Source organism: Cucumis sativus, chromosome 7 (genome assembly GCF_000004075.3).
Source record: "Cucumis sativus cultivar 9930 chromosome 7, Cucumber_9930_V3, whole genome shotgun sequence".
Lineage (NCBI taxonomy): Eukaryota > Viridiplantae > Streptophyta > Magnoliopsida > Cucurbitales > Cucurbitaceae > Cucumis > Cucumis sativus.
In genome coordinates, this window is record NC_026661.2 from 2,986,374 (window position 1) to 3,010,494 (window position 24,121).

The 24,121-nt window shown below is 30.5% G+C and overlaps 5 protein-coding genes and 1 long non-coding RNA gene across 6 annotated transcripts; 5 read left to right on the forward strand and 1 right to left on the reverse strand.

The window, feature by feature from the left end:
- LOC101222302 (protein THYLAKOID FORMATION1, chloroplastic) lies at positions 1–2,792 on the reverse strand. Its single transcript, XM_004136757.3, has 5 exons — positions 2,387–2,792; positions 1,849–2,116; positions 1,340–1,556; positions 660–775; positions 1–379 (listed from the first exon to the last, which is right to left on the reverse strand). The coding sequence occupies exons 1-5, from the start codon at positions 2,583–2,585 to the stop codon at positions 283–285; spliced, it is 897 nt and encodes a 298-aa protein (XP_004136805.1). The 5' UTR covers positions 2,586–2,792; the 3' UTR covers positions 1–282.
- A 2,912-nt stretch (positions 2,793–5,704) lies between these two features.
- LOC116405223 lies at positions 5,705–7,357 on the forward strand. The gene is made up of 2 exons (XR_004218385.1): positions 5,705–5,786; positions 5,936–7,357. It is a non-coding gene; the product is annotated as an uncharacterized LOC116405223 (long non-coding RNA).
- Positions 7,358–9,549: 2,192 nt separating this feature from the next.
- Positions 9,550–10,111, forward strand: LOC101223015. Its single transcript, XM_004136760.3, has one exon. It carries the CDS (start codon positions 9,663–9,665, stop codon positions 9,909–9,911), a length of 249 nt encoding a protein of 82 aa, XP_004136808.1. The 5' UTR covers positions 9,550–9,662; the 3' UTR covers positions 9,912–10,111.
- A 783-nt stretch (positions 10,112–10,894) lies between these two features.
- On the forward strand, positions 10,895–11,504 carry LOC101222779. Its single transcript, XM_004136759.3, has one exon. The coding sequence runs from the start codon at positions 11,017–11,019 to the stop codon at positions 11,263–11,265; it is 249 nt and encodes an 82-aa protein (XP_004136807.1). The 5' UTR covers positions 10,895–11,016; the 3' UTR covers positions 11,266–11,504.
- Positions 11,505–13,260: 1,756 nt separating this feature from the next.
- LOC101213259 lies at positions 13,261–13,820 on the forward strand. Its single transcript, XM_011660430.2, has one exon. It carries the CDS (start codon positions 13,360–13,362, stop codon positions 13,615–13,617), a length of 258 nt encoding a protein of 85 aa, XP_011658732.1. The 5' UTR covers positions 13,261–13,359; the 3' UTR covers positions 13,618–13,820.
- Positions 13,821–15,248: 1,428 nt separating this feature from the next.
- Positions 15,249–15,897, forward strand: LOC101202743. Its single transcript, XM_004136761.3, has one exon. The coding sequence runs from the start codon at positions 15,531–15,533 to the stop codon at positions 15,786–15,788; it is 258 nt and encodes an 85-aa protein (XP_004136809.1). The 5' UTR covers positions 15,249–15,530; the 3' UTR covers positions 15,789–15,897.
- The last annotated feature ends 8,224 nt before the right edge of the window (positions 15,898–24,121 follow it).

Genomic DNA, 24,121 nt, shown 5'->3' on the forward strand with positions numbered 1-24,121 from the left:
TGGTCAAATATCCCTGGAGGAGTGATTACTGCACAGAGTGCGAAAGCATTTTGTATTGACAGTTGCACTCAAAGTATGTAATACAAATGATTAAAAAATAGCTTGAGTGGTGGTTATATCAAATGAGAAATAAAGGTAGAGCCGTGGCTGAATACAAAATTTACCAAATGCATGAGACCCAACATAATACATTATAGATGCATATCTAACAAGTATTTAGAATAATGTTGCTATAAACTCTCTCAAGTCTATCTCAAATTATGTAGCGACTCCAATTACCTTTTATAAACCAGTCTGCATGCTGTATTCTCCCAAGCATTTAGTTATGGCCTCATTAGCTGTCTGTGATCCAGCCCTCTCATCTCTTTTCTTCTTCTCTCTACACAATTCAAAACCCGCTGGTTAATCATATAACTTCTATCCTTTAAATCTTACTCCTACAACCACCATCATCCACCCAATTGTCTACCTCATATAGACCTCAGATAAGATCCAATGAATATAAATGCTATGATAGTGACTTGCAGGAGATTTCACAAATACAAGATTGAGACAGTTTTCAATTCGATTGTAGATTTTCATAAAGTCTGAAAATATGAGGGCTTTAAAGAGCATATTAATCTACCATGCCTAGAACCATGAACTTAACAGTCTCTTACCTGTCGACATATTCCTTTAGGAGCTCTTTCGCCTGAACCAACTTTGAAAGCAGGTTACGGTATACATCAAGGTCTCGGTCTACACCTTTTTTGTCGATATTTAAAGCGGCACAGAGCTGTTCAGAAGTACCAAGAAATTAGATCTCAATACCCGGTTAATTCTCTATCATATGACTTCTGCTGTTTTATAAACTGTTCGACTACATAGCTTGAGCTGTTTTAAGAGATCAAAAGTATCTTATCTTCAGTGATAGACACAGTAAATAGAATCGGCCTTCACAAGGGTGAAAGGAAATCCGACAATAGTATGTGTGTGTGTGATGGGTCAGCGGCAAGGGAGGAAAGGGGAAAGACAAATGTTCCAAAAGACTAGTTAGCCAGAAAATAAAATGCAGCCTTATGCACAAAAGAAGCCTTTGAACCTAATTCTCTCGTCTCGAACAGTATGTTAGGCAATATTCCATCAAGATCCAATTTCTCTAACGAGTAAAAAGAAAACTAATGAACCAGAAACACTATTATACTTTATTAATGGCAGCACTCAGAGATAACATCTATTGATAAAAGTCCTACAAGAGAGGCTGGCTGTCATTTAATTTAGCTATAATCAACTCGATAAGAATGTCATCAAAATCTCAACTACTTAAAAGCTATATCACAGAAAGGAATATTAAAGAAACCTTTTCCAAGATACTGGGCTCAGTAGCATTTGCCAATTCAAGGAGACGAAATAGTCCAATAGCAAAAAATCGGCTGTAACTGAAATTCCCCTTGCTCCCTGCTCTTTCTGCAATGTCCTTCAAAATACTCTCAACTTCTCCTTCTCTTGATGCAAACTCAACCAATGAAGCTGCAGTCTGAGATCGAGCCCACTCTTCAAATTTTTTAGCATCAATTCTGGATGATATAACAAAAGTTATTACTTAAAATAAAGAAAACCCTTTTTGAAATATAAAAAATGAACATTCGTAAATTTGTTTACTAGGTACAAATAAAAGTCTCTAATACTACTTTTCGAGCATGCACTAACATTCAATACAAATCCAATTTAGTCATTTAGACAGCCAAAGGGAATCGTGTTGGTGATTTTTAAACTTAACAATAAGGCAACTGAAGTTTCTAGCTGACAAGTGACAACAATTGATAGAGATTAGAGATGGTAAAAGCAAAGGGGAATACATGGCCAAACCTATATTGCTCTGGATCCTCATTCAAAGCCTTAATATACGCTTGGAAGATGGCTTCACGATCCTCATCGCTAGGGTACCCTTCCATAAGCTGATCATATACAGTAACAAATCCAAGAGCGAAAACAGGATCATAACGGTATGTCCTCTTATACCTCATCAAATGCTGCTGAACAATCAATTCTTGCAGAACCGTGTTGTAAATACTAGGGATAGGCCGTTTATAGGCCTTAAGGAAGTTCAATTTTGTCTCGGCCACAGTGGTCACATCTGAGCCGTCAAAATAGCGCATCAGTTTCTAACCTATAGTAGTAAGAAAACGAACTAGAGAAATCTCTCAACAAACTACACAAGTACAGAACTGATCCAACTGAACTATTGGAAGCTTAATAGTTACTTAAAACTTCTAATACTCATTATAACATTCAATCTCAAAAAAAAAAAAAAAAAAAAAAAAAAAAAAAACAGAGATTCACTAACTTAATCGGAATAGTCAAATTAAGCAAGTAAGGAAAATAAATAACCAGAGGTAGAAGCTACCTGTTCCGGCGGACATGCAATGAATGACCATGCGAGAACTGAAGGTGGATGCTCGTACTCGGGAATAATGAGTGAAAACGCTAGTACGAAAAGGAAAGCCGTGGAAATTGGAGGAGTGCGAACGAGAGGAGGGAAGCAGCAATCTCCTATCGGAACATTGGTTTAGTGTAGAGAATGAAATGGAATTAACAGCCGCCATTGAAGAAGAATGAGGAAAAATCTGCGAAGCTTAGGAATTTATGGAGAAAATGGATTTCATATCGAAGAAGAGAGGGAGAAAAAAGGAATAGAAAATGAAATTCGAAGAAATTTTTTAGAAAGAAAGAAAGAGAAAGAGAAAGAAGGAAGAAAGAAGAGAAGGGTGAGACTGAGAGGCCATGATAGAGAGGCTTATCCAAGTGTTAATTTCTACACCTATGTAAAAGGAAGCCAATAGTAAACCGACACGTGGTAGCGTCCGTATATTGTAATGGACCACAGCTGATTTTAATTGGGCTTCTTTTTGTTGTGGGCCGCTTTAAAATTGAGCCCTAACATCTAGTGTTATATTAGGGCTGGACTACTTATGTGTAGAGCCCTAACTTTAGTTTTGTATGTTATCCTCATTCCTCCAAGTGGACACTATCTATGCTCAATACTCATTATTTTGTTTGTGGCCATTAGATTAGTAGGGAGATCGTGAGGTCTTCATTTTTACCTTTCTCGGGGATAGTATGGAGTTTTATCTCACAGTAAAAAAAAAAAGTAGTTCATCTATCTTATAAAGAGTGTGAATTTCTTGGTTTTTTCCAATATGAGACTCTCAATATTAACGGGTATGAAAAATTGGTCTTATGGTAAAAGTAACTGGATAATTAGCTTCGAAAGAGTTTAATGTGAATATGTATTTTACATTTCAAATGAAGACTAAATGAATATTAGATAGTCGAAGGTAGTATTAAAGTATTTTACATTTCAAATGAAGACTAAATGAATATTAGATAGTGGAAGGTAGTATTAAAGTTTTATGAGAGTTTGAAATCATGATATCAAGCATTTTGGTAATAATATATCTCATGCGAAATCATGATTCCAAGCATTTGGTATTATAAAAGTCCAAAAAAAAGTTCCAAGTAGGCTTTTTAACATTAACTTTTAAATGTAGAAAAAGAAAAGAAAAGAAAGGAAAAGTTGTGGGGGGAGACAAGATCTGCAAAGGGCTAAATTTGGTAATAAAAATGGGTTTGATCTTATCCAATGACTCCAAACGTGTCCTTACTATCCTTCATTCCACATGCCAATATGCTCTCTCTTCCCCCCAAATATTATTTCATCCATCCTCTAAAGTCTAAACCCCCTCAAACAAATTCTTTTCTTTTCCAAATTCACACCAATCACATATCATTCCTACAACCTTGCTTTCCTCCTAAGTTTTTGTGTCGATACCCGAACTCTCTGTTATATGTATGCATGACACGTATCAAAAACGTTCAACAAATATTAATAATGAATAGGAGAGAGTTGGTAAACTCGAATCTCTAAAACTTCTTATAAAAAAAATACATAAGATTCTTTAATATTACAATACTAAATAATTCTTACTAACCTTACTTTCTTACACATTATCTCACAATCAAAGGTGGAGAATATTTGAATCATCTTGACCTTCATCACACAGTGAAGTTGTATAATCTGAATTTTTTTTAACACTATCAACTTCTAATTCTCTGTTATTTACGTCTTGTCATTCTTTCTAATTGTAAGAAGATTATTATTTAACAGTAAGTCTAGAAATTAGTTTCAATAAGTTAAAAAATGAGAGATAATTAAACAAATTTGAAAATTTGGAAACAAAAACTTAATTAATTTGACATTATAGCTTTAGGTGAGTAATTGGCTACAAAAAGACCTATGTGTAGAGTCCACATGCAATAGAGGGAGATGAAATAAGTGAGCTCCAGTGTTTAAAATTTTAATGCTAGAACCTACGTAATCCCTTAGGTAAAATTTGTGCTCTTTATTATTATTTAATGTTAATTATCGTATATTATTTTAGTCCATTATTATTATGGATTATGTTCTTCAACGTAAGACCCAATTAAATGTAATTGGCTAAGTTTTCACCAACATCAAGAGAAATTACACCAACAATAGTAATCAAAGAATCCAATTGGTCTCTCTGCCCTTTGGCATTGTGCTAAACTCTTTTAATTTCTTCATTGGGATATGGGAAAGATGTCTAGCTTCCACCTATGTAGTTAATTATACTTTCAAAATTATTCTCACTGTCTTTGCCTTTATCCAAGTAGATGCTTAATCAAGATCTATTCTTTTTTCTCCTATTCTAGAAGAGTGATTTAATCGTGAATAATTTTTTTATCTTAATTCACTTGATTATACTATTTAATTAATGAAAATATTCAAATTTATTAATTAAGTGATAGATTATTTTTTAAACTTTTTTTAAAAAATGAATTGAGTTAGTGTATTTTTGTCTTTAGGTTCTTTTTGTTATTTTTTAAAAGTCAATTTTAGGTTTCTTAAAATGTAATTTAATCTTAATATTAGTTAAAAACATTACGAGTTAATCCTGTTCGTATATATATATACACACAAGTAGAACTTGCAATACAAAAAAAAAAAATGCTGCAATATTATTAGTAAAGTTTAGCTCTCTCTCTTATATTTTCTTTTTAAATCTTTTTAAAGAATTGAGATATATAATAATTTTATTCAACAACCATTTGATTCTATGATATTCTATTGTCAAGTTAACACATCAACTAGATATTAAAGTTGTTAAATCTTAAATAAACCCTTTAATTTATACTTTTCACTTTCCCTCCTGACCATTTGGTCAAACTCATGTAGTGGTTGATAGGCTAAACTTTACTAATTAGAAAATAAGATACTTAAATTTAAAAAAAATAATCATAACTCTTTTCAACTTGCATGAATAAAAATGTATCCCCTTAATCTGGAATCGATCGATATCCAAAAACTATACACTTCTTCATATTTAAATGAAAGATTACGTAATACCTTAACATTATATTATCGTCTCTTATCAACATAAATAAAATCTAATGGTTAAGATTAAGACAACATTTCTCCTAAAAAATCATCTATTTGAATATTCATCTTTAACATCTTATGATATATTTTATTATTTTCTTTAAAAAAAATCAATATGATCTGTTCGAGTGGAAGATGTTTTTTACTTTAAAAAAAATGCATTTTGTAGGTGAAGATGAGTGTAGAGAAGTGACCTTTAAACCCTCAAGTTTTTTGGTTCTATAAATAAAGAAGTCATGTTCTTTACTTCATCATAATCCAACCATTTTTTGGAGAGCCCAAATTTGCCACTTCCAAAATCCTCTCTCTCTCTAAACAAATTGGTGACAATTTTTCTTCATGGCTGGTGAGCAACAACAGTATACGACTAACTTCAATTCTAATTCCTCCATCAAAACTAACTTCTCTATTTATCCTAATCATACTTCTAGTAAGTCTTCTTCTTCTTCTTCCAAGTATCCCACCAAATTTTCTCACAATGGCTCCGTCTCTCAGGGTGAGAAAGACAAGATAAAAAAGGCTGAAGAGTCTCTTCGAACCGTCATGTATTTGAGTTGTTGGGGCCCTAATTCATGATGTGAAATTTTCATTCAAGAAAATTAATCAAAGACTTGAAACATCATTGATGCAAGAAAAAATTTAAGACGGTATTTCACACCCTACATCAGAGCGCACATGGTTATGAAACGAATCATATGTGTAATCAACTGTTATCGACGTCGGCGAAACATCCATATTGTGACAGGTGTTATTCATCTTTCACTTCTGATTTTTTTTAAGACTTTGTTAGTATAACTACTTAGTGGTGGATCGAAAAGGAGATGGTACATTAGAAGCTATCGTGAACCGAAAATGATGATGATTTAATTTTGAGCGTCTAACTTTGATACTCTACGAGGCAATCTTTTTGTAGTTATTGATTTAATTATTTTGTGCCTCGTTTTTTATTGGATTAACTCGCATTCTGTAATTAATTTACATTTTAGTAACTAAAAAGTTTATGTTTTCATTGTTTTGGCATTAGAAAATTATATTTTAATTTGTTAGGAGATTAGCATTTTTCTGTGTATTATTAATCCAGCCAGTCAGTTTTAACATTTAACAACTTTTTATTTCAAGAAAATTAGACCTTAAACTAATTGAATTACTTAACATTGTTATATATATGTTTATACAGAGAGATAATCGATTAAAATTGGTATTAATATTTCATCAAATCGAAATTTGAAGATGAGCATAAACCAAGTGATAAATAACACAAAGATCAATAATCAAAACATTAAAAAGAAGATGTCTCATAACTGTCCAAAAATCCCATCATAAAATACTTGTAGCACACAAGATGAGGTAAAAAGGTTCAAACAGTTTTGCTATATCTTGTTAGGGTGGAAACACAAAGTCAAAACATAACTAAAACTAATCGACTGGCTTAGTAATTTGGTTTTTGTTTTTATTGCATAAATCGTATGTATTGGTTAAAAGTTTAAGAAAATGAAGCCAAATATGTATATTTTTGTCGAGTATGTTCACCCTCTCTTTCTTCACTTTCATAGGTCACCTATCTCTTATAGCAACAGCACAATCTAAGAATCGTCTTTGTTGCAATGTCATTTAAAGGATTGTCTTCATAGCAGCACCATCAAGCCTTCCTGTCACAATTGTCACTATCAAGTGTTGCCCTCATTGCCTTTACATTATTATCGACCATCATCTCCTTGCAGTAGCCGTGTCGTCGTATCGCTTCCTTGACAGTAACAGAAATTGTCCTCCTCTATTCTCTTTTTTACTTGATTTTTTTTCAAAGAATCTTATGGCCTCTCAACCCCATCAACCATCAACACAAGAGAGTCCAACTATTGTGTTCAAAAACCAAATTGAGAAGATAATTAAATCGACATGATTAGTTTTTGTGTCTTATTGAACACTAAAATTAACACCAATTGGTTTAATTTGATACTCCACTAGACCTAAAATCGAAATAACCGAAATGAATATTATTCTTAGTTTTTGTCCATACATTGAAAAGGAAGCCTATAACTAATCACTTTTTGAAAAAAGATAAATCACATTTTTTTTGGGTAAATATAAAAAAATCATTTTTAATATTTTTGGCAAGGCCATTCTCAATTTTTTTTTCCTGTAATAGATATTAATAATTCCTAATTAGGTTATTTAAAGATTAATAAATTTTGTTAATAAAAGGTTTTGTATTTTTTTTAATATAACAAGGATAGGGGATTGAGAAAAATTAAAGGATTTTTTTTAAAAATAATGTAAAATTTGAAACATATTTCAAAAATAGGGTAGATGCAAAACTATTTTCAAAAATAGGTGTTTTGAGGTGAAGTCGTGGACGGGGTACACGACTTCCATGCAGTGGACCCCACATACTCTATTTTTTCCTTATTTTTATATTTATACTACACTGGGCCCCACATTTTTTAATTTTCTCATTATTTATATACGTGGGTCCCACACACTTCACTTTTTCTCATTATTTATATATACATACTCACATATAATATAATATATATATTATACATTTAAATTCTAAAAATATCTTTCTTTATTAAATTAATTTATTTTTTTTATTTTTTTCTTTATATATATTTAAATATCACAATCTTCAATCTTCAATTTTTCTTATTAAATTCATTTTTCTAATTTAATTTAATTCTTTCTTAATCAAAATTATACATATATTTTTTTTCCAATTTTCAATTTTTTTAAAAAAATCTCATATATTAACAAAACATGTTATTAAAAATATATTAAACAAATTAAAAGAGTAATAATAATAATTGAGATAAGTTAAAATTACTAAAAAAAATAATAATAATAACACTTGAAGCCACACACATTGATAATTGAATAAAAAGAAATTCATGTTTATGGTAAAAGGAAAAAAACAAGAATTGGTTCGATTACAAATTAAATTTAAAAACTTAATGGATAATTTTGAATTGCAAATTTATTGTTATTATTATTTTTAGAGTACGTTTCAACTTCTTTCAATTACTATTATTATTTTTATTTGTTTAATGTATTTTTTAATAACATATTTGGTTAATATATGTGTTTTTTTAAACAGAAAATTAGAAAAAGATATATATAATTTTGGTTAAGAAATAATTAAATTAAATTAGAAAAGATGAATTAATAAGAAAATTTGAAGATTGAGATATTAAATAAATATATATATAATAATATATATAATAAATTATTATTATTATTACTCTTTTAATTTGTTTAATATATTTTTAATAACATGTTTTGTTAATATATGAGATTTTTTTTAAAAAAATTGAAAATTGGAAAAAAAATATATGTATAATTTTGATTAAGAAAGAATTAAATTAAATTAGAAAAATGAATTTAATAAGAAAAATTGAAGATCGAAGATTGTGATATTTAAATATATATAAAGAAAAAAATAAAAAAATAAATTAATTTAATAAAGAAAGATATTTTTAGAATTTGAATGTATAATATATATATATTATTATATGTGAGTATGTATATATAAATAATGAGAAAAAATGAAGTGTGTGGGACCCACGTATATAAATAATGAGAAAATTAAAAAATGTGGGGCCCAGTGTAGTATAAATATAAAAATAAGGAAAAAATAGAGTATGTGGGGGCCACTACATGGAAGTCGTGTACCCCGTCCACGACTTCACCTCAAAACACCTATTTTTGAAAATAGTTTTGCATCTACCCTATTTTTGAAATATGTTTCAAATTTTACATTATTTTTAAAAAAAATCCAAAATTAAAATAACTGAAGTTATGAATTAAAAATATGATTGAACCCAAAAAAATATTTTAGAGATAAGATTAAAAAAAACGCGGAACGTGGCGAGCTGTTTTTAAGAATCCGTTGTTTTCCGTTTCCCACAATCCAGGGGGAGAGAAATCAAGGTGGTATTTCATTTCCAATGTCCAACTTTATCGGATATATATGCCCAATTGTTTTTAGCTACTCGAAACCCAATTATACCCCCCACACTTACAATCCCCAAACGCGGTATCAAGTGGCAATTATGTCTATTTACTATAAAAAGCAACCCAACAAAAGCAAAACCAGGGGCAGTTTGTTTGTTTTGTTGTGTGTATATAAAAAAAACCCCAACACCCCTAAAATTCAGTTCAACCAACAAAAATTGAAATCCAAGAAGCAAAGTATTGAGAAATTTTTATAGTGAAAAGAAAAGGGATAATGAGTTCATCAACAAGAGCTTTGGTTGTAGCAGCCACCGTCGGCGTCGTGGAAGCACTGAAGGATCAAGGAATTTGCCGGTGGAATCATCTCTTAAGATCGGCGCACCACTACGCTAGAAACCATGTCCGGTCTATTTCTCAGGCTAAGAAGCTTTCATCCGCCGTGCCTTCCGCCAACCGCTTCCAACAGTCGGAGGAATCCCTGAGGACGGTCATGTATCTTAGTTGTTGGGGTCCTAATAACTGAGCTGAACTGAAAACCCGTCCGTAAATTACTCCGGTATGGACCGGCGCTGGTTCAGTTTTTGGATCATGATTGTAATCAATTGTAGACAGTTTAGCGGCCTTTTTTTTTTATTCTTTTTTTTTTGGAAGGATTGTAAAAGCAATTCACTTCTTGATTATTTAATAGAATTGACATAAAGAAAGGCTTCTTCAGCACTTCAATTTCCGTTGCACGTTAATTATTATTTTTGATTAAGTGGGATCATTTTTTGTTATAATTAAACTCTATATCAACCTCTATGTATTGTAAAAGAAAACATGAACATAACATAAAGTAAACTCCTAATTTTATCAGATTATACTCTAATTTGTTATTTGCCATTTTAATCCATGTTCAATTTTGCCTAATTTGTTCATTCAGACTTATTATTAATTTCAATTAAATAAAGCTATGCTTAAAGTAAGTTGGATCACTTTACCAATTAACCATTGGAAAAAGAATCTAAGGCACTTAATATCATTAAGAAGGAATAGCTCTAGGATTGTGTTCCATTTATCTGAATGCATATATAATAGTTCATATAAATCTTCTTAAAGAAAAGAAGCAATGCATACAAATAAATATCCCACAAAACTTGGGATTAACAAGAAAAATTAAAGCAGATTAATGTCAAAGTTATGTTTCTATTTGGTTTAATGTGAATCAAAGGTTAATAATAATCATAAGAAGAAGAAAGGTGGGATCTGGTGAGTGCAATCCACTAGCCACTAGTTTGCGCTAGAAATTCCAAGGTTGTATGAGACACGTGGAAATGAAAATGTTAAACCGTGTGCTATCAAATTTCAGAATCTTACTTGAAATCCCAATCCTATCCTCTTCACATCCGTCTCCAAAAGTCGGTTTCAAGGGATATTTATGTCCATTTACAAGAAAACAATATATCATGGGTTGGATCCCACCGGGAAATAAACAAACATACCAAAACCGGAGGCTTTCTATTCCAAAGGCTGCGACCAGGCCTATGTATAAAAACCACCTCCACTATCCCACACTTCACAATCAAATTTCACCAACAAATTAAAATTGAAATTCAAAAGCGATTATTGTAGAGTGAAGAAAAAATCAAATGAGTTCATCAACAAGAGCGTTGTTTGTAGCGGCCACCGTCGGCGTTGTGGAGGCACTTAAGGATCAAGGAATTTGCCGGTGGAATCATATCTTAAGATCGGCACATCACTACGCCAGAAACCATGTTGGGTCTCTTTCTCAGGCTAAGAAGTTCTCCTCCGCCGTGTCTTCCGCCAACCGCCTCCAACAGTCGGAGGAATCTCTCAGAACAGTTATGTATCTTAGCTGTTGGGGTCCTAATAACTGAAATCATCCCACCAGATCATACTCCGGTTGGACTGGCGGCGGTTCGGGTCAAAAAAGATATTGCTGTCCGGTTTTGAAGCACTTGAGCTCACTTTATCTTCCTCCCTTCTTCATCAGTTTGTAATTGTAATTAAATGTTTAATGGAGGATTTGGGAGAGTCTGATTCTTTCAACAATTGTAAACCCAATATTTCCCTTCTTAATAATAGCGGATTATTGATCGATTATTGAAGGAAAAAATGGACTTCAACTTAGGTTGGGTGACTATTTAACTACTGAATTAGTAACTGATAATAGAGCATCAAGTTGAGGTTCAACCTCTGACCAATACTAAATCGTTGATGCTTGAATCTATTAATTTTTCAATTGGACTAAAGTAATTAGTAATTAGAGAGCATCCCTTTCATCATCCATCTACGATGATCACACCCTGCACAATATTTTGGTAAATATTTGATTTTAGATTTTAGTAAATGTTTTGAGTGTAAAAATTTAAGTCTGCCAATAAGCTAGCTAAGAGAAAATGTTATGTTATTTACTTATTAGTTAACATTTAACACATACAAATCTATAAAAGATGAAATTTCATCTGGATCATGTTGAAAATCACTCTATAATTTTCATTTTAATTGATTAATCAATCTAACACATACCAATATTAATTTAATATTTGTTTACACAATAATACTTTAGCAGTAAAAGATGAATATATATAGAAAAAAGTGGAAAATTCCTAAGCTTTCTTTCCTATTAAAAAGAAAAAAGGATACATGTTTTCAAACAATTGTTACACTTGGATTTATTCTTCACCTTGGTTAATTCACTCAATATATGAATATATTCGTATATGGTCAGTTTGTGAACTAAAATTTTATAGAGAAATTGTTTCAAATATATAAAATTGACAATTGTGTTGACTCGCAAATTTTGTTTTGTTCAGTTTTGACTTGTTTTGGTTTGCATGGCAAAAAGAATTTGTAATTGGACTTTTACTCTCGTATTTGGACATTTTTGTGGTGCATGATTTGCTTCTAAAATATTGAGAGAAAGAAGATATGACTGAGCAAGAATGAATAAAATAGCTTCGCGATTAAAACAATTATATATACACAGAACCAAAAGCGTGTTGTTTCTCTCGTATCTAACATCGTCTAGTGTTGAGTCTTTGATATCTAGAGCAGTTCAAGCTTCTTTAGTATGATGAATTAAAGAACTATCATGTACATCTTGATAAAGGACATGATTTAGGGGAAGGTCCTCTAATTTATTTCCTTAATCTATTGGTTGATGAGAAACATGATTATTAAAGGAGAGGTTTTGATTAACAAAATCTATCTTTGAAATAGTTGTAATAGAGTTATTGACTGTAATACTCTATCACTGTCAGTACTAGTAAAAAAGTAAATGTAAATTTTTGTACTAAAAATAATCGTAATAGTTTGATTATAATTTATAAATGTCAAAGAAATAAAATTTGTAATTTCATGTCAATAAACTTTCACCATAGTTATTGCATCATCGAAATAGGTTATCGAAATAGGTTAACGATGTCGTCCATTTCTATTATTCTGATTTAATGAGTGTTTCTATTCTCAAATATTTACTATGGTTGTTTTTATCAAAAAGTGTATATATATATATTTATAAATATAAATATTTTTATACATAAAAAAAGCTATAAATGACATAATATAAATAAATTAATTGAAGAAGGAAGTTGTGAATTAACAACGTTACTCCTTTTGTACAATGTTCACCCATTTTTCACAAAGAGCGGCAGAATTTAGTCACTCTCGAGTCCAACGCCTCCGGTTTAGAAAAAGGCGGTTTGAATCTCCTAATTCCCCTCCCCTAAAACCCGCCTTCCATAAAATTAAAAGCCCAACTCTACCCTCTCACTCCACTAAAAAACCACCGGTTTCGAGGGGCAATATCGTCAAGTAAAGAGAAACAATAAATCCAGCCCGTCCACCGAAATAAAAAAACCAGGGGGCAGTTTCCAAATATATAAACAGCTCAACCCCATTGCACAATCAAGTTCGAAGATCGCAAAACTTTGATAATTGAAGGGGAAAAAAAAAAAGAAAAGAAAAGAATGAGTTCATCAAGAAGAGCTTGGATTGTAGCCGCCAGTGTAGGCGTGGTGGAAGCATTAAAGGATCAAGGGATTTGCCGATGGAATCACACCATTAGATCGGCGCATCAATATGCTAAAAACCATGTCAGATCGGTGCCTCAGGCCACTAGATTGACTGGCTCCTCCGCCGCCGTGGTTTCCAGCAAGCAACAGCAGAAGCAATCGGAAGAATCTTTGAGAACTGTCATGTATTTGAGCTGTTGGGGTCCCAACTAAAGTCCCCTTTTGTTCAAGATTTAGAGTCTGATGCTAAAATCAGCCGCCGCCAGAGAGGATCTCGGCGAGGCTTTATAATTCCCTCTTGAACCACAGTGGGGTTGGGCGAAAAAAATCGCCGGTAGGGAGTTTGGTACTGTAGCGATTGTATATGAATTGGGTATTTGGTGTCAATGGAAATCATACAAATTACAATTACTGGACTTGTTATCGCTCCTTTTTATTTTCTTGCACAATAGTTTTGATTTTCCACGAAACGACTGAGTGAGAGAGAGACCAATCAATGGCACATGTGGACAATCAATTTTAATTGTTATTTTGTTGTTCTTAACGAGATTTGGGAGTTGGAGAAAAAATTCTGATTTCTTGGCCAAAGAGGTTGATGAGAGAATTATATAAAATATCAAAAATTTAGTGTGAACAATTTAGAGACTAAATTTTGATAAGGGTCGATATTTTATTTAATTTTTCATGTTCCAAAACGAATGGGTGATTGTATCTTTTATGCTCTGGAACATCAGGATAGCGAGGACTTTCAATCAACCAAATTTCAAATGAATTTTGTTCTTTCTTATAACAAGAAAGATAATGGTTTTAAATCCAAATAATTTCTAATCACGTATTTGTATATACACTTCATTGGCCAAAATAGTCAGATTTCATATAATTTCAAAGTTAATTACATAATTGATCTTAACTTAAGACATTAGTATTAAATGTTTAGATTAAACACGAACTCCACCTTCAACTAAATTTACTAGCAAAACAACCATGAGTCAATATTTTCACAATTTAAATTTATAGAAGAAAAAAGGAACAATTGTAAAAGCATCTAATTATTTTGTTTGGATAAGTCAACAATAAAGTAATTAACTAATTCCACATATTGAAACTATTAGAGACTAGTCAAGCAATAATACACCTGTGACATTGATGCAGAGTAACCAAGACTGAGTGTAATAACTCATAAGATGCAGTCTAGACTAATTTATCACTTGTGCTTCCTACTTTTCTACTCCACAAAAATATTATAAAAAAAAATATTTTTACCTTACTTAATTCATTACACTTTGAATAATTTTATCATAAAAAAGAGCAAAGTCATTATCTTGAAGTTTTTAGGCATATCAATCGAGTTAATAAATATGACAACTGAGTAACTCTCAATTTGACACTCTACAACTCCAAGCACTAGGAACCATGATGATAACTTCAGTGTTACGTGTAACTAAAGGCAAGTGTTAGAGGAATGACTCATAATCAAAGGAAGTAAGTAATCTCTAATAAAAAGAATTTTAGTATTTAGCTAAATTATACATATATTAACTTAGGCATTGAAATGGGGAAGATTATTCAATACCACATGGTGAAAGAATCTTTTGAAATTTCTATTAAATATAAAATTGGAAGTTAAAAATGTCTATCTTAAGAAAAAATTGGAAACTATGAGTACACAAACTATATGAACAGTGTAATGGAAACACCATGAGTCATATCCGATGCTATCTCAACATTGACACGCACTACAAAGTGAAGTAGCAATCTGATCTCTATGAGTAAAAAAAACTAAAAACAAATAAACAAACAGTATGGTATAACGTGATAGTAAAGTAAAGTAGAGTCCATCCATCCAGATACAGTGGATGTATGATAAAAAAAACAAAAACAGTATAAAGTTATGAATCCAATTCCAAGGAGGAAATTTGTCACTTGCAGTGGTTTTTCAAACCCCAAACTCTACCCCTCCACTCTCCACGTGTTTCTGAAAAACAAAACAAAACCAGGGGGCGCGATTTTCCCATCTATAATAATCTAATCTATTACAGTTCTATATATAATGAGCAAATCCCAATTCATTTTCAAGCATCCAAAATTCAAAAAGACACAAATCAACACACACAGATACCAAAAAAATGAGTTGTTGCAGAAAAGGTTGGGTTGTAGCTGCAAGTGTTGGAGTGGTGGAGGCTTTGAAAGATCAAGGGATTTGCCGATGGAATCATACCATTAGATCGCTTCAACAATACGCTAAAAATCATGTTCGATCCATTTCTCAGGCTAAGAAGCTTTCTTCTCCCTCCGCAGCCGCGGTTTCCGATCACAAATGGAACCAATCCGAGGAATCTTTGAGAACTGTCATGTACTTGAGCTGTTGGGGCCCCAATAACTGATCGTTCCACATCACATATACCTTTTTTCTTTACTCTATTAGATTACTGTTGTGTATATGTATATATATCCACTTCAATTCAAAATCAATGGAAGAGTTTTTCTTAATCATATTTTGTTTTTTGTTTCTCTAGCTATTTCTTTATATTTATTTTGTAATTTAATGAATTGAGTTGTCATGATAGTCTTAATCAATTTTTGGAGATTATACATCACATCATCTTTCATTTGTTTACTAATTAATATCTTTTGTGAGTTGTGAAATTTATCAAGTCTAAGGGCAGATTTGTGAACTCCATAGTTCTATTAATTGGTCGTCTAAGACACACATTCATACATACATTCTTGACTAAAACAATCGTTTGCCTACCCTAAGTTTCTCTGGATCCATTTCAAATGATAAATTGTTAATTGTGATGTAAACATAATATTTAGGTTTGCATCATTATTTAAGTAATAGTTAGCAAAAAAAAAAAAAAAATAGAAAAAGGTTTAAATTAATAACTGAAAGTTAGTCATTTTCACTAAATATATTAAACTTGACAGTCATATTTTAATTTTTTTCTTTAGTAGTACAAGGATCATAATAATTACTAATGAGTGATGTTATAATAGTGTTTTTTTTCTTTGGCAAGTAGCACATACAATTATTATAATTTTATGATTAAGATTGAAAGTTGAAAATTTTCATGTGTATTAGTAGTACTTAAATAAAATATAATTAATTAGTTGATTGAAAAAGTGACAATCCCACCACCATAGAAAATTAATTATGACAAGGACTAAAGTGGATCTTTTAGGCATATCAGTTTGATGAGCACTAAGTTTTTTCTATTGAATTTATCATTTGTTTACTTAATCCCTACTGATCATCTTTCCCATTGTATTCATTTCGATTATTCAAATGTATTTATATAGTGGTAGATTTTCTTCACTTATTTACTCTTTTAAATGGTTAAATCAAATATTTAAATTGTTTAGAATCTTTTATCAAGATCTACAGAAACTCAAAAAGTTTGCATGGTTGAATTATATAAATTTTATAATTAGCATATCAAATGTAGTTAAGTAGACATATATATTCTCACATAAACTAAATTATCACTTTTAAAGTATATATTAATAGAATCCACAATCGTAATTAGTTAAGTAACATAATAAAAAACACAGTTAGATATATAAAGGATAATAATAATAATAATAATTGCTTGTGTAGACACTACTCGAGAAAATAGATTCAATAGCACACCAAGCCACTCTTCCTATTCCTAATTAAGTCACTACTCAATAATCTAAATATATAATTTAACATTTTAGTATCTTTAAGAGTATTTTTCAAAACTCAAACTAACTTTTCAAAACTCAAACTAACTTTTCAAAACTAAAAAATCCAATTAACAAAAGTTTTATTTTCTTCCTAGTATTTAGATTAATATAATTTAATGGTTAATTTGGTTAGGTGGGATGAAACAAAACTAGACAAAATAGAAAACTTAACAATGAAGATATGTTAGGATTTAGATAGGATAAATTGAGAATCATATCTTGGAAGAAGAATCCAACAACTGTACGTAATATTTCTGTTTGCATTGCGGCAGTAGAGTTAAGAGGAACACATAAACACACGATAAGATTTCGTAAACAGAAGAACCCATGGGTGAAAACCGAGTGGTTTCCTTCCCAATACTTGGGGCTCATAGGTTTTTAAATTTCACAAATAACCCAAGTGAACTATATTTGGAGGAAGGGCTCTACATTTCCCATTTTTACCCTCACAATTCACGAAACTACACACAATCAAAACAAGGGCAATTCAGTCAATTTCAGTATCATCTCCCCTATGGTAAAAGAAAAAGTGCACAACCCACCAATATTTGTAGACATTGGTTTGTCAATGATTAGCCTGAGGTTTTGGTTATATTCTATAGGCCATAAACATAACCCCCATCACTATAAATAACAAACCACCCTCACCTTTTCCCTTTAACCTTAATCTCATCAGAAAGTAAAAAAACAGAACAAGAAAAATGTGTGCTGGAAAAAGTTGGACTACAGCGGCGGCGGCGAGTATAGGGGCGGTGGAGGCGTTGAAAGATCAAGGGCATTTATGGAGGTTGAATAATAAGTATGGTGTGAGAGCAATTTCGTCTCATCACAACAAGCTTTCTTCTTCTTCTTCTTCTTCTTCGAAGTCTTCAGCTTCTGTAATCGCGGATTCTAGTGAAGTTAAAAGGGAATTAGATCATAGTAAGCCCAAACAGTCTGAAGAATCTCTTAGAACTGTTATGTACTTGAGTTGTTGGGGTCCTTACTGATTTATATTATTAATCTAATCAATAATTCTCATTGAGATCACCTAGCTTTTTATTAATTAGTACACAACAACCTTAGGCTGAGAGATTATACAAATCTCTAATCTTGAGAATGTATGTCTAAGTTACGAAAAGTGAATAAATATGATTTTTGTAAATTTTATTTCATTTATTGAGACTATTAATTAAATAACTATTATGATAAATAATGGATAATTGTTTTTTATTTATTCAAATTTCATTTTATAGTCAAAATAATAATAAGTTGCATTATTTAAGAAGTAAAATTGCATTATTTCAAACTAATCAATAGGTTGATAAGGTTGTGTGCATGTTAGAACAAAAGTCGGTCAAAGCTTATATACTTGAATATGCATGAGTCATGACCAGAAGTTAAGTAATTAATTGAAGTACACGAGAAAGTTTAAATACTAATCATACTACAATATTTATAATTAGCCAAATTATTCAAACAACTTTGAAATGACATAGATTGGAAGATGTGATCACATTAAATGTTGTTCTCTTTACATTAAATGTTACTCAGCTACCTTGAGATTGAGAACTATATATCCAAAACCATATTTTAGAAAAAATTGATACTAAGTAACTTAATTGATGTTGTTAGAATTGTTCATCTTTTTCTATAAGAAGAAAGTGAGAATTTTCTAGTGAAAAAGTTCCATAAATTAACCAAGGACGAGACCAGAAATTTTCTATCTCCATCCCACTCTATTTTCCATCCTCATTGTGTTGATCATGACTAAATTGATTAGTAACTTTTTTATTAGAAAAGTTAACTATTTACTGTATATATCCACTCTCATCAAAAAATGAGGATTAAAGGCAAATAAAACAAGTAAATTATAGAAGACTAACATTGTAATTCATTGGTAGAAGTTAATTGTTTTGGAGAGTTTGTAAACTGAGAAGCCCTCCAAATATGTATATGGATAACGACTTTATATTAAGCTAAACTCAAAGAAACCATCATATAAATCAGTTTAAACCTAAGTCTTTTGATTTAAATTTAATGTTTTAACATCTCATATTATTAAACTATACGATAGTACAAAAGAAAGCATTTTTGTTTCTTTTGTAAGAAAAGAAAACAAATTAAGAGCATGGGTTGGGAATTGGGATGGAAATTTGCAGATGAGATCAATTCAATTCCAAGTTCATCTCCCTTATCTTTAATGTCCTTTTATATATGATAATAAAAGAAGACATTAATAATGTCCTATTAGTATCCCCACTTCCATAAAAGACAAGAAAAGACTACATTATTGTGGTTTACTATAAACTGGCCCCCATTACATTGATTGACAACCACTAAAGTTGCTTTTATTTTAGCCCCTTTTCCTTTTCTTCTTTTTTCTTTCTACAAATTAAACTAAAGTTTATAATTAGCATTATGGACAATTATACTTGTTTGTATTTCTTTTCAACAAATAGCAAAAAGTAAATGTAGTCCAATTTAGAATCTTAATTCCCATCTTATATAAGTCACCAACAGCCAAAATGTCCTTCTCCTCCACCATTATCCACCGTAGGAAGGAGACAATACGAGGGCTTTTAAGTCATTTAAACACATCAAGCAAAACCACAGGCAATCAAATTTCGGGTTTTCCTAAATTCCATTGGCCAATCAATTAATATATCGGATAGTATTTACTTAAAAAAAGTCTTTTTTTTTTCTTTTGTAAAAGTTGACGACACCGCGAACATTCTCGTATCCTTAAGAGAAAGTTATAACCTTCCTCTAAAAACGTATCAAGCTATCTACATGTCAATTTTGAGAAAGATTTAAGTGTTTAAGACATCATCTCAAAAAGTTCAAATATTTGAATTTTCACATTCACGAACTAAATGGAAATTATATCTCCATGAATTATACGACAACGGTTGTATGAATTTTGTTATAATTCAAACAAATTTGTTAAATATATATTACATGTATATAATGGGACGATATCTGATAGACTATGCCATTGAGTTAGTGTCTTTTTTTTCTTTTACTATCAAAACTTACGAAAAAGTGAATATACTTGAAAGGATTGTTGTTATAATTTATAATTTTGTTTTTTGGTTTTGATTTATTTTTCACAACTAATCACTCAAAAAACAAAAGAGTTATTTATTGGCTATTAGTTAGGTTAGCCCTTTTCATTTGAACTGTTCAAAAAAATTGTTGCTTATAGTACTAATTAATTGCAAAGTCTACTTTGCAAAAGTTGATTATTTAATTACTTTACAACTGTTTAAAAATGATTATAATTTATGCCCTGCTTTTATCAAATACAATCTTTAATTCCTTTGATGTGATATTTTTCATAAACCTAAATTCAAATCTTTGAAAAGTAAGACTTTTCTTTATTTATTAAAAAATTTAGTTAATGCCAGTGATTCATAATAACTTTTTTTTTTTTATTGTTATGTTTTTTGAAAATTAACCTTGTATGAACACTTTTAAAAATGCTTCCAAGAAATGCAAAATTAAAAAGAATTCTATAGTATAGTTTTCTTAAGTAGTGAAAAGGAAATTCGAAAAAAAATCCTAACTTTCAAAGATGGAAAATAAACAATTATTAAAATGAAGGCTAACTACTCCACGTTGAAGGATTAATTTGAGATGAAAATCTTACATTGACCAGAAAACAAACCAATCATAAAATACATATATACAAGTCATTAATTGGTGAAATAAAGAAACATCTGTAAAGTCTTATATCTAAAAAGAAATGTATAATTATATCATACTATTGTGATATTGTAACATATCAAAGACACAAAAGTTTCTTAATGAAGAATAGTTTATGAACCTATAAAATAAAAGTGATTTTGGGATCCTATTTTATAATGTTGAAAACGATCTTCCATTAGTGGGGAGTTTTGTGGTTCTTATTACATATCACTAATACATTGAAATAAATATTTGTAATAATCTTTTGTCTGCCATCTTCAAAGTTCTAATCTTAAAAAATAATAATAAGATCAAGAAGAAAAGTTTATTTAAAAAGGTAAAAAGTAGAGAGTATATGAAGATTTGAGATCGTAGATTCTCTAACATAAAATACTAACAATAATGATAAAATTCAATATGTTTAGTTAAAGACTTAAAAGTTAATAATTATTCATCAATGTGTGTCCTAATTTTAATTAAATAATAATGGGATCATCAATCTCAATAGAAGACACCTCATGAACTCTATATATGTACTTGAATAATTAGTCTATTGTTTAACCTAGCTGGCTAACTACTACATGTGTATATTTTAATAGGAAATTTAATTGATTTGATTTGAAAGGTTAATTAATTATATTATAGATTAATTAAGTTGAGAAGATAAATCGATCTTATCTTTGATTAAAGTGTTATGGGAGAGGGCCACAATTGAAATGGACTTGAAAGAGACACATTTTGGTAATGTTGGAAAAAGAGAAGAAAAATGTGATTGAGCCCACCACAAGTAATTAATTAAAGGATTGAAAAAGAAAGCCAATTAGGGTTTCTTTTTTCTTTGATTTTATAATTATTCAATAACATTTTAGTTTTTTTAAAATATTGTTTATTATTGAATAAATTGTCTCCATCTTTTATCTTTTGCTTTTTCTTTTGGTGCACTTTCATGGAGTTTAATTATAACATATGCTGCTTTTTTCTTTAATCCAAATTTGTTGTTGTTTATAATTTGGCTTAATGGATGGTTTCTTTTAGTAATTAAAAAAAGGTGAAGTTGTTATTTTCTTTCTTCCAATCTAACAAATGTGAGAGATTATGATTTGTATGTACCACTAAAAGTGTGTTTGAGGTAATGAAACTATAAAATTTAGAAGGGGAGGTTTAATATATGATCTCACGATTAAAGATATATGTTATAAATAGTTTAACGACATTTATATTGATATTCAGTTTTTTTTTATACTTTAAGTGAGATTTTGAACATATAATGTAAGTTATTTATTAAAATAAATGAAAGATGATTATTGATTAATTTTCTTTTTATTATTTAATGTCATAAGAGCATAGCATTTATTAGAATAGAGGTGCACCACAAAACATTGACATTTTGTTTTGTTGTAATCTTTGAAAACTCTACACCAAACATGAATTTATCAAACCTTATATGGACCATAGTGTCAATGTAAAACAATGAACACAAATAATCTAATACCCCACATACCACAAACATTAGCCCTCTCCAAATCTCCATTATTTAAGCATCTGTAAAACTATGAATTTTGACCTAAAATTTATAAAAGTTTGGATCAATTTAGTTTTCGAATTTCAATTAATTGAATGCACCTCAAACTTATATGAAAATTATAATTCTAACCTTAAATTTTAAAAGGTATTACAATTTAGATACTCTAGTAAAATTTTCACCTCAAACATTGTTATTAAAAAAGATCTCATTGAACAAACAATTAAAAGATAGGTACGACATAAAATGAAAAAAAAGTAGAGAAATATTATATTAGAGCAAAATTTTTACTCATGTCTTTCATTCTTTTTTTCTAATTTGTGAATTTTGTGCATTGTTTTTTTAGAGGAGAATTGTTATAGATAACAAAAAAAAATGAAGCTAATTAAAAAGAAAATTTAAATTCAAATAAGGGAAATTTTGTGTATCATAAAATTTTTCTATATTTTATAAATAGATTCAATGTTTGGCTACTTCTAAAAATGTTCCTTATTAAAATTTATTATTTATTATTATTGTGTAAATTTATTGTGCAAATTTTGTTTTTGATTGAAATTAGCGATAATTTAGATAAATATAATTAAAATTTAGTATGTATGATTTAAAAAAGAGTATGAAATTTTTTATATCTTTTAAATACACTAACTATGATAATAAGATTGATTTTATTGCAATTTTTAAATTGTGAAAGTATGTTACTAGTTTTTGGATGAATAAGTTAGTTGCTCACAATAATCCATGTAAAACCCATGTTTTGATCAAGGTGCCATAAAGTGCACTCTATTCATCAAATTAGAACAAACGTGGAAATATCCAATAACCAAAAAGAAAAGAAAAGAAAAGTAAAAAAGTGTCATATATGCACGGGATGCCCATCCCTTGTCACGTGACACCCTTACTTACAAAACAAAATCAATTCTCATCCTATCCTACGGTAACACCAAACCCACTCCATACAACCATTCTTTTATCTACTCATCATTTCTCTACTAATTCTCTCAAAATTTTACTTTATTAATATACTATACTAAGTAGTATAGATTGTCCATACAACCTTTAGGAATTTGAAATTTTTACATACCAAGTAGAGTCAGCTAAAAGGCCACCATTTGAATTATAACATATGACACGTACCCTCCTCTCTCTGTCCCCTTCACTACAAATTAAAAATCACCTCGGGGATTGAGTTAAATAATTTAAGTTAAAACTAGGAGGACCCACCTTCCAATATGTCTCCTTCTCATTGGTTCTTCATAGATTAGTCATCTGACATCGTATGGATAACTGACACGTAGTCCCTATCTTTTCTTGGATTTAAATATTTAATCCTTATTACTTAGTTAACGTCGTTAAATTAAACAGACGTGGAACCGGCGGCTATGTTAATCAAGTATGTTTCCGGTTTAGAGATTGAACCCAACCGGCTCTGTCTATAAATAAGATGGGGGGTTTCTATGTTTTTTCAATCAACGCAATAACGGTGAACGAGTTGTGTGAGTGAGTTAACTCAGTTTATCTTAAAAAGAACTTTGTGTTAAGTGTTTGAGGTTGAAGATGAGTTACCTGAACAGAGTTGGAATGGCGGCCAGTGTGGCTGTGGCTCAAGGCCATACCGAGATCGGACACAAGTGGAAGTCTGGACTTAAATCTCTTCGACAAGGTCGGAGACTTTTGTCTTCCGGCGAAAATTCGGCGGATCTCCGTCCACTGTCCAGTTTGGTTGGATCGGAAGGCTCTGGAAGTGTGCGGAGCTGTGACGTTGACGAGAGGATAGCACAATCGGAGGATTCTCTCCGGAGAGTTATGTACTTGAACTGT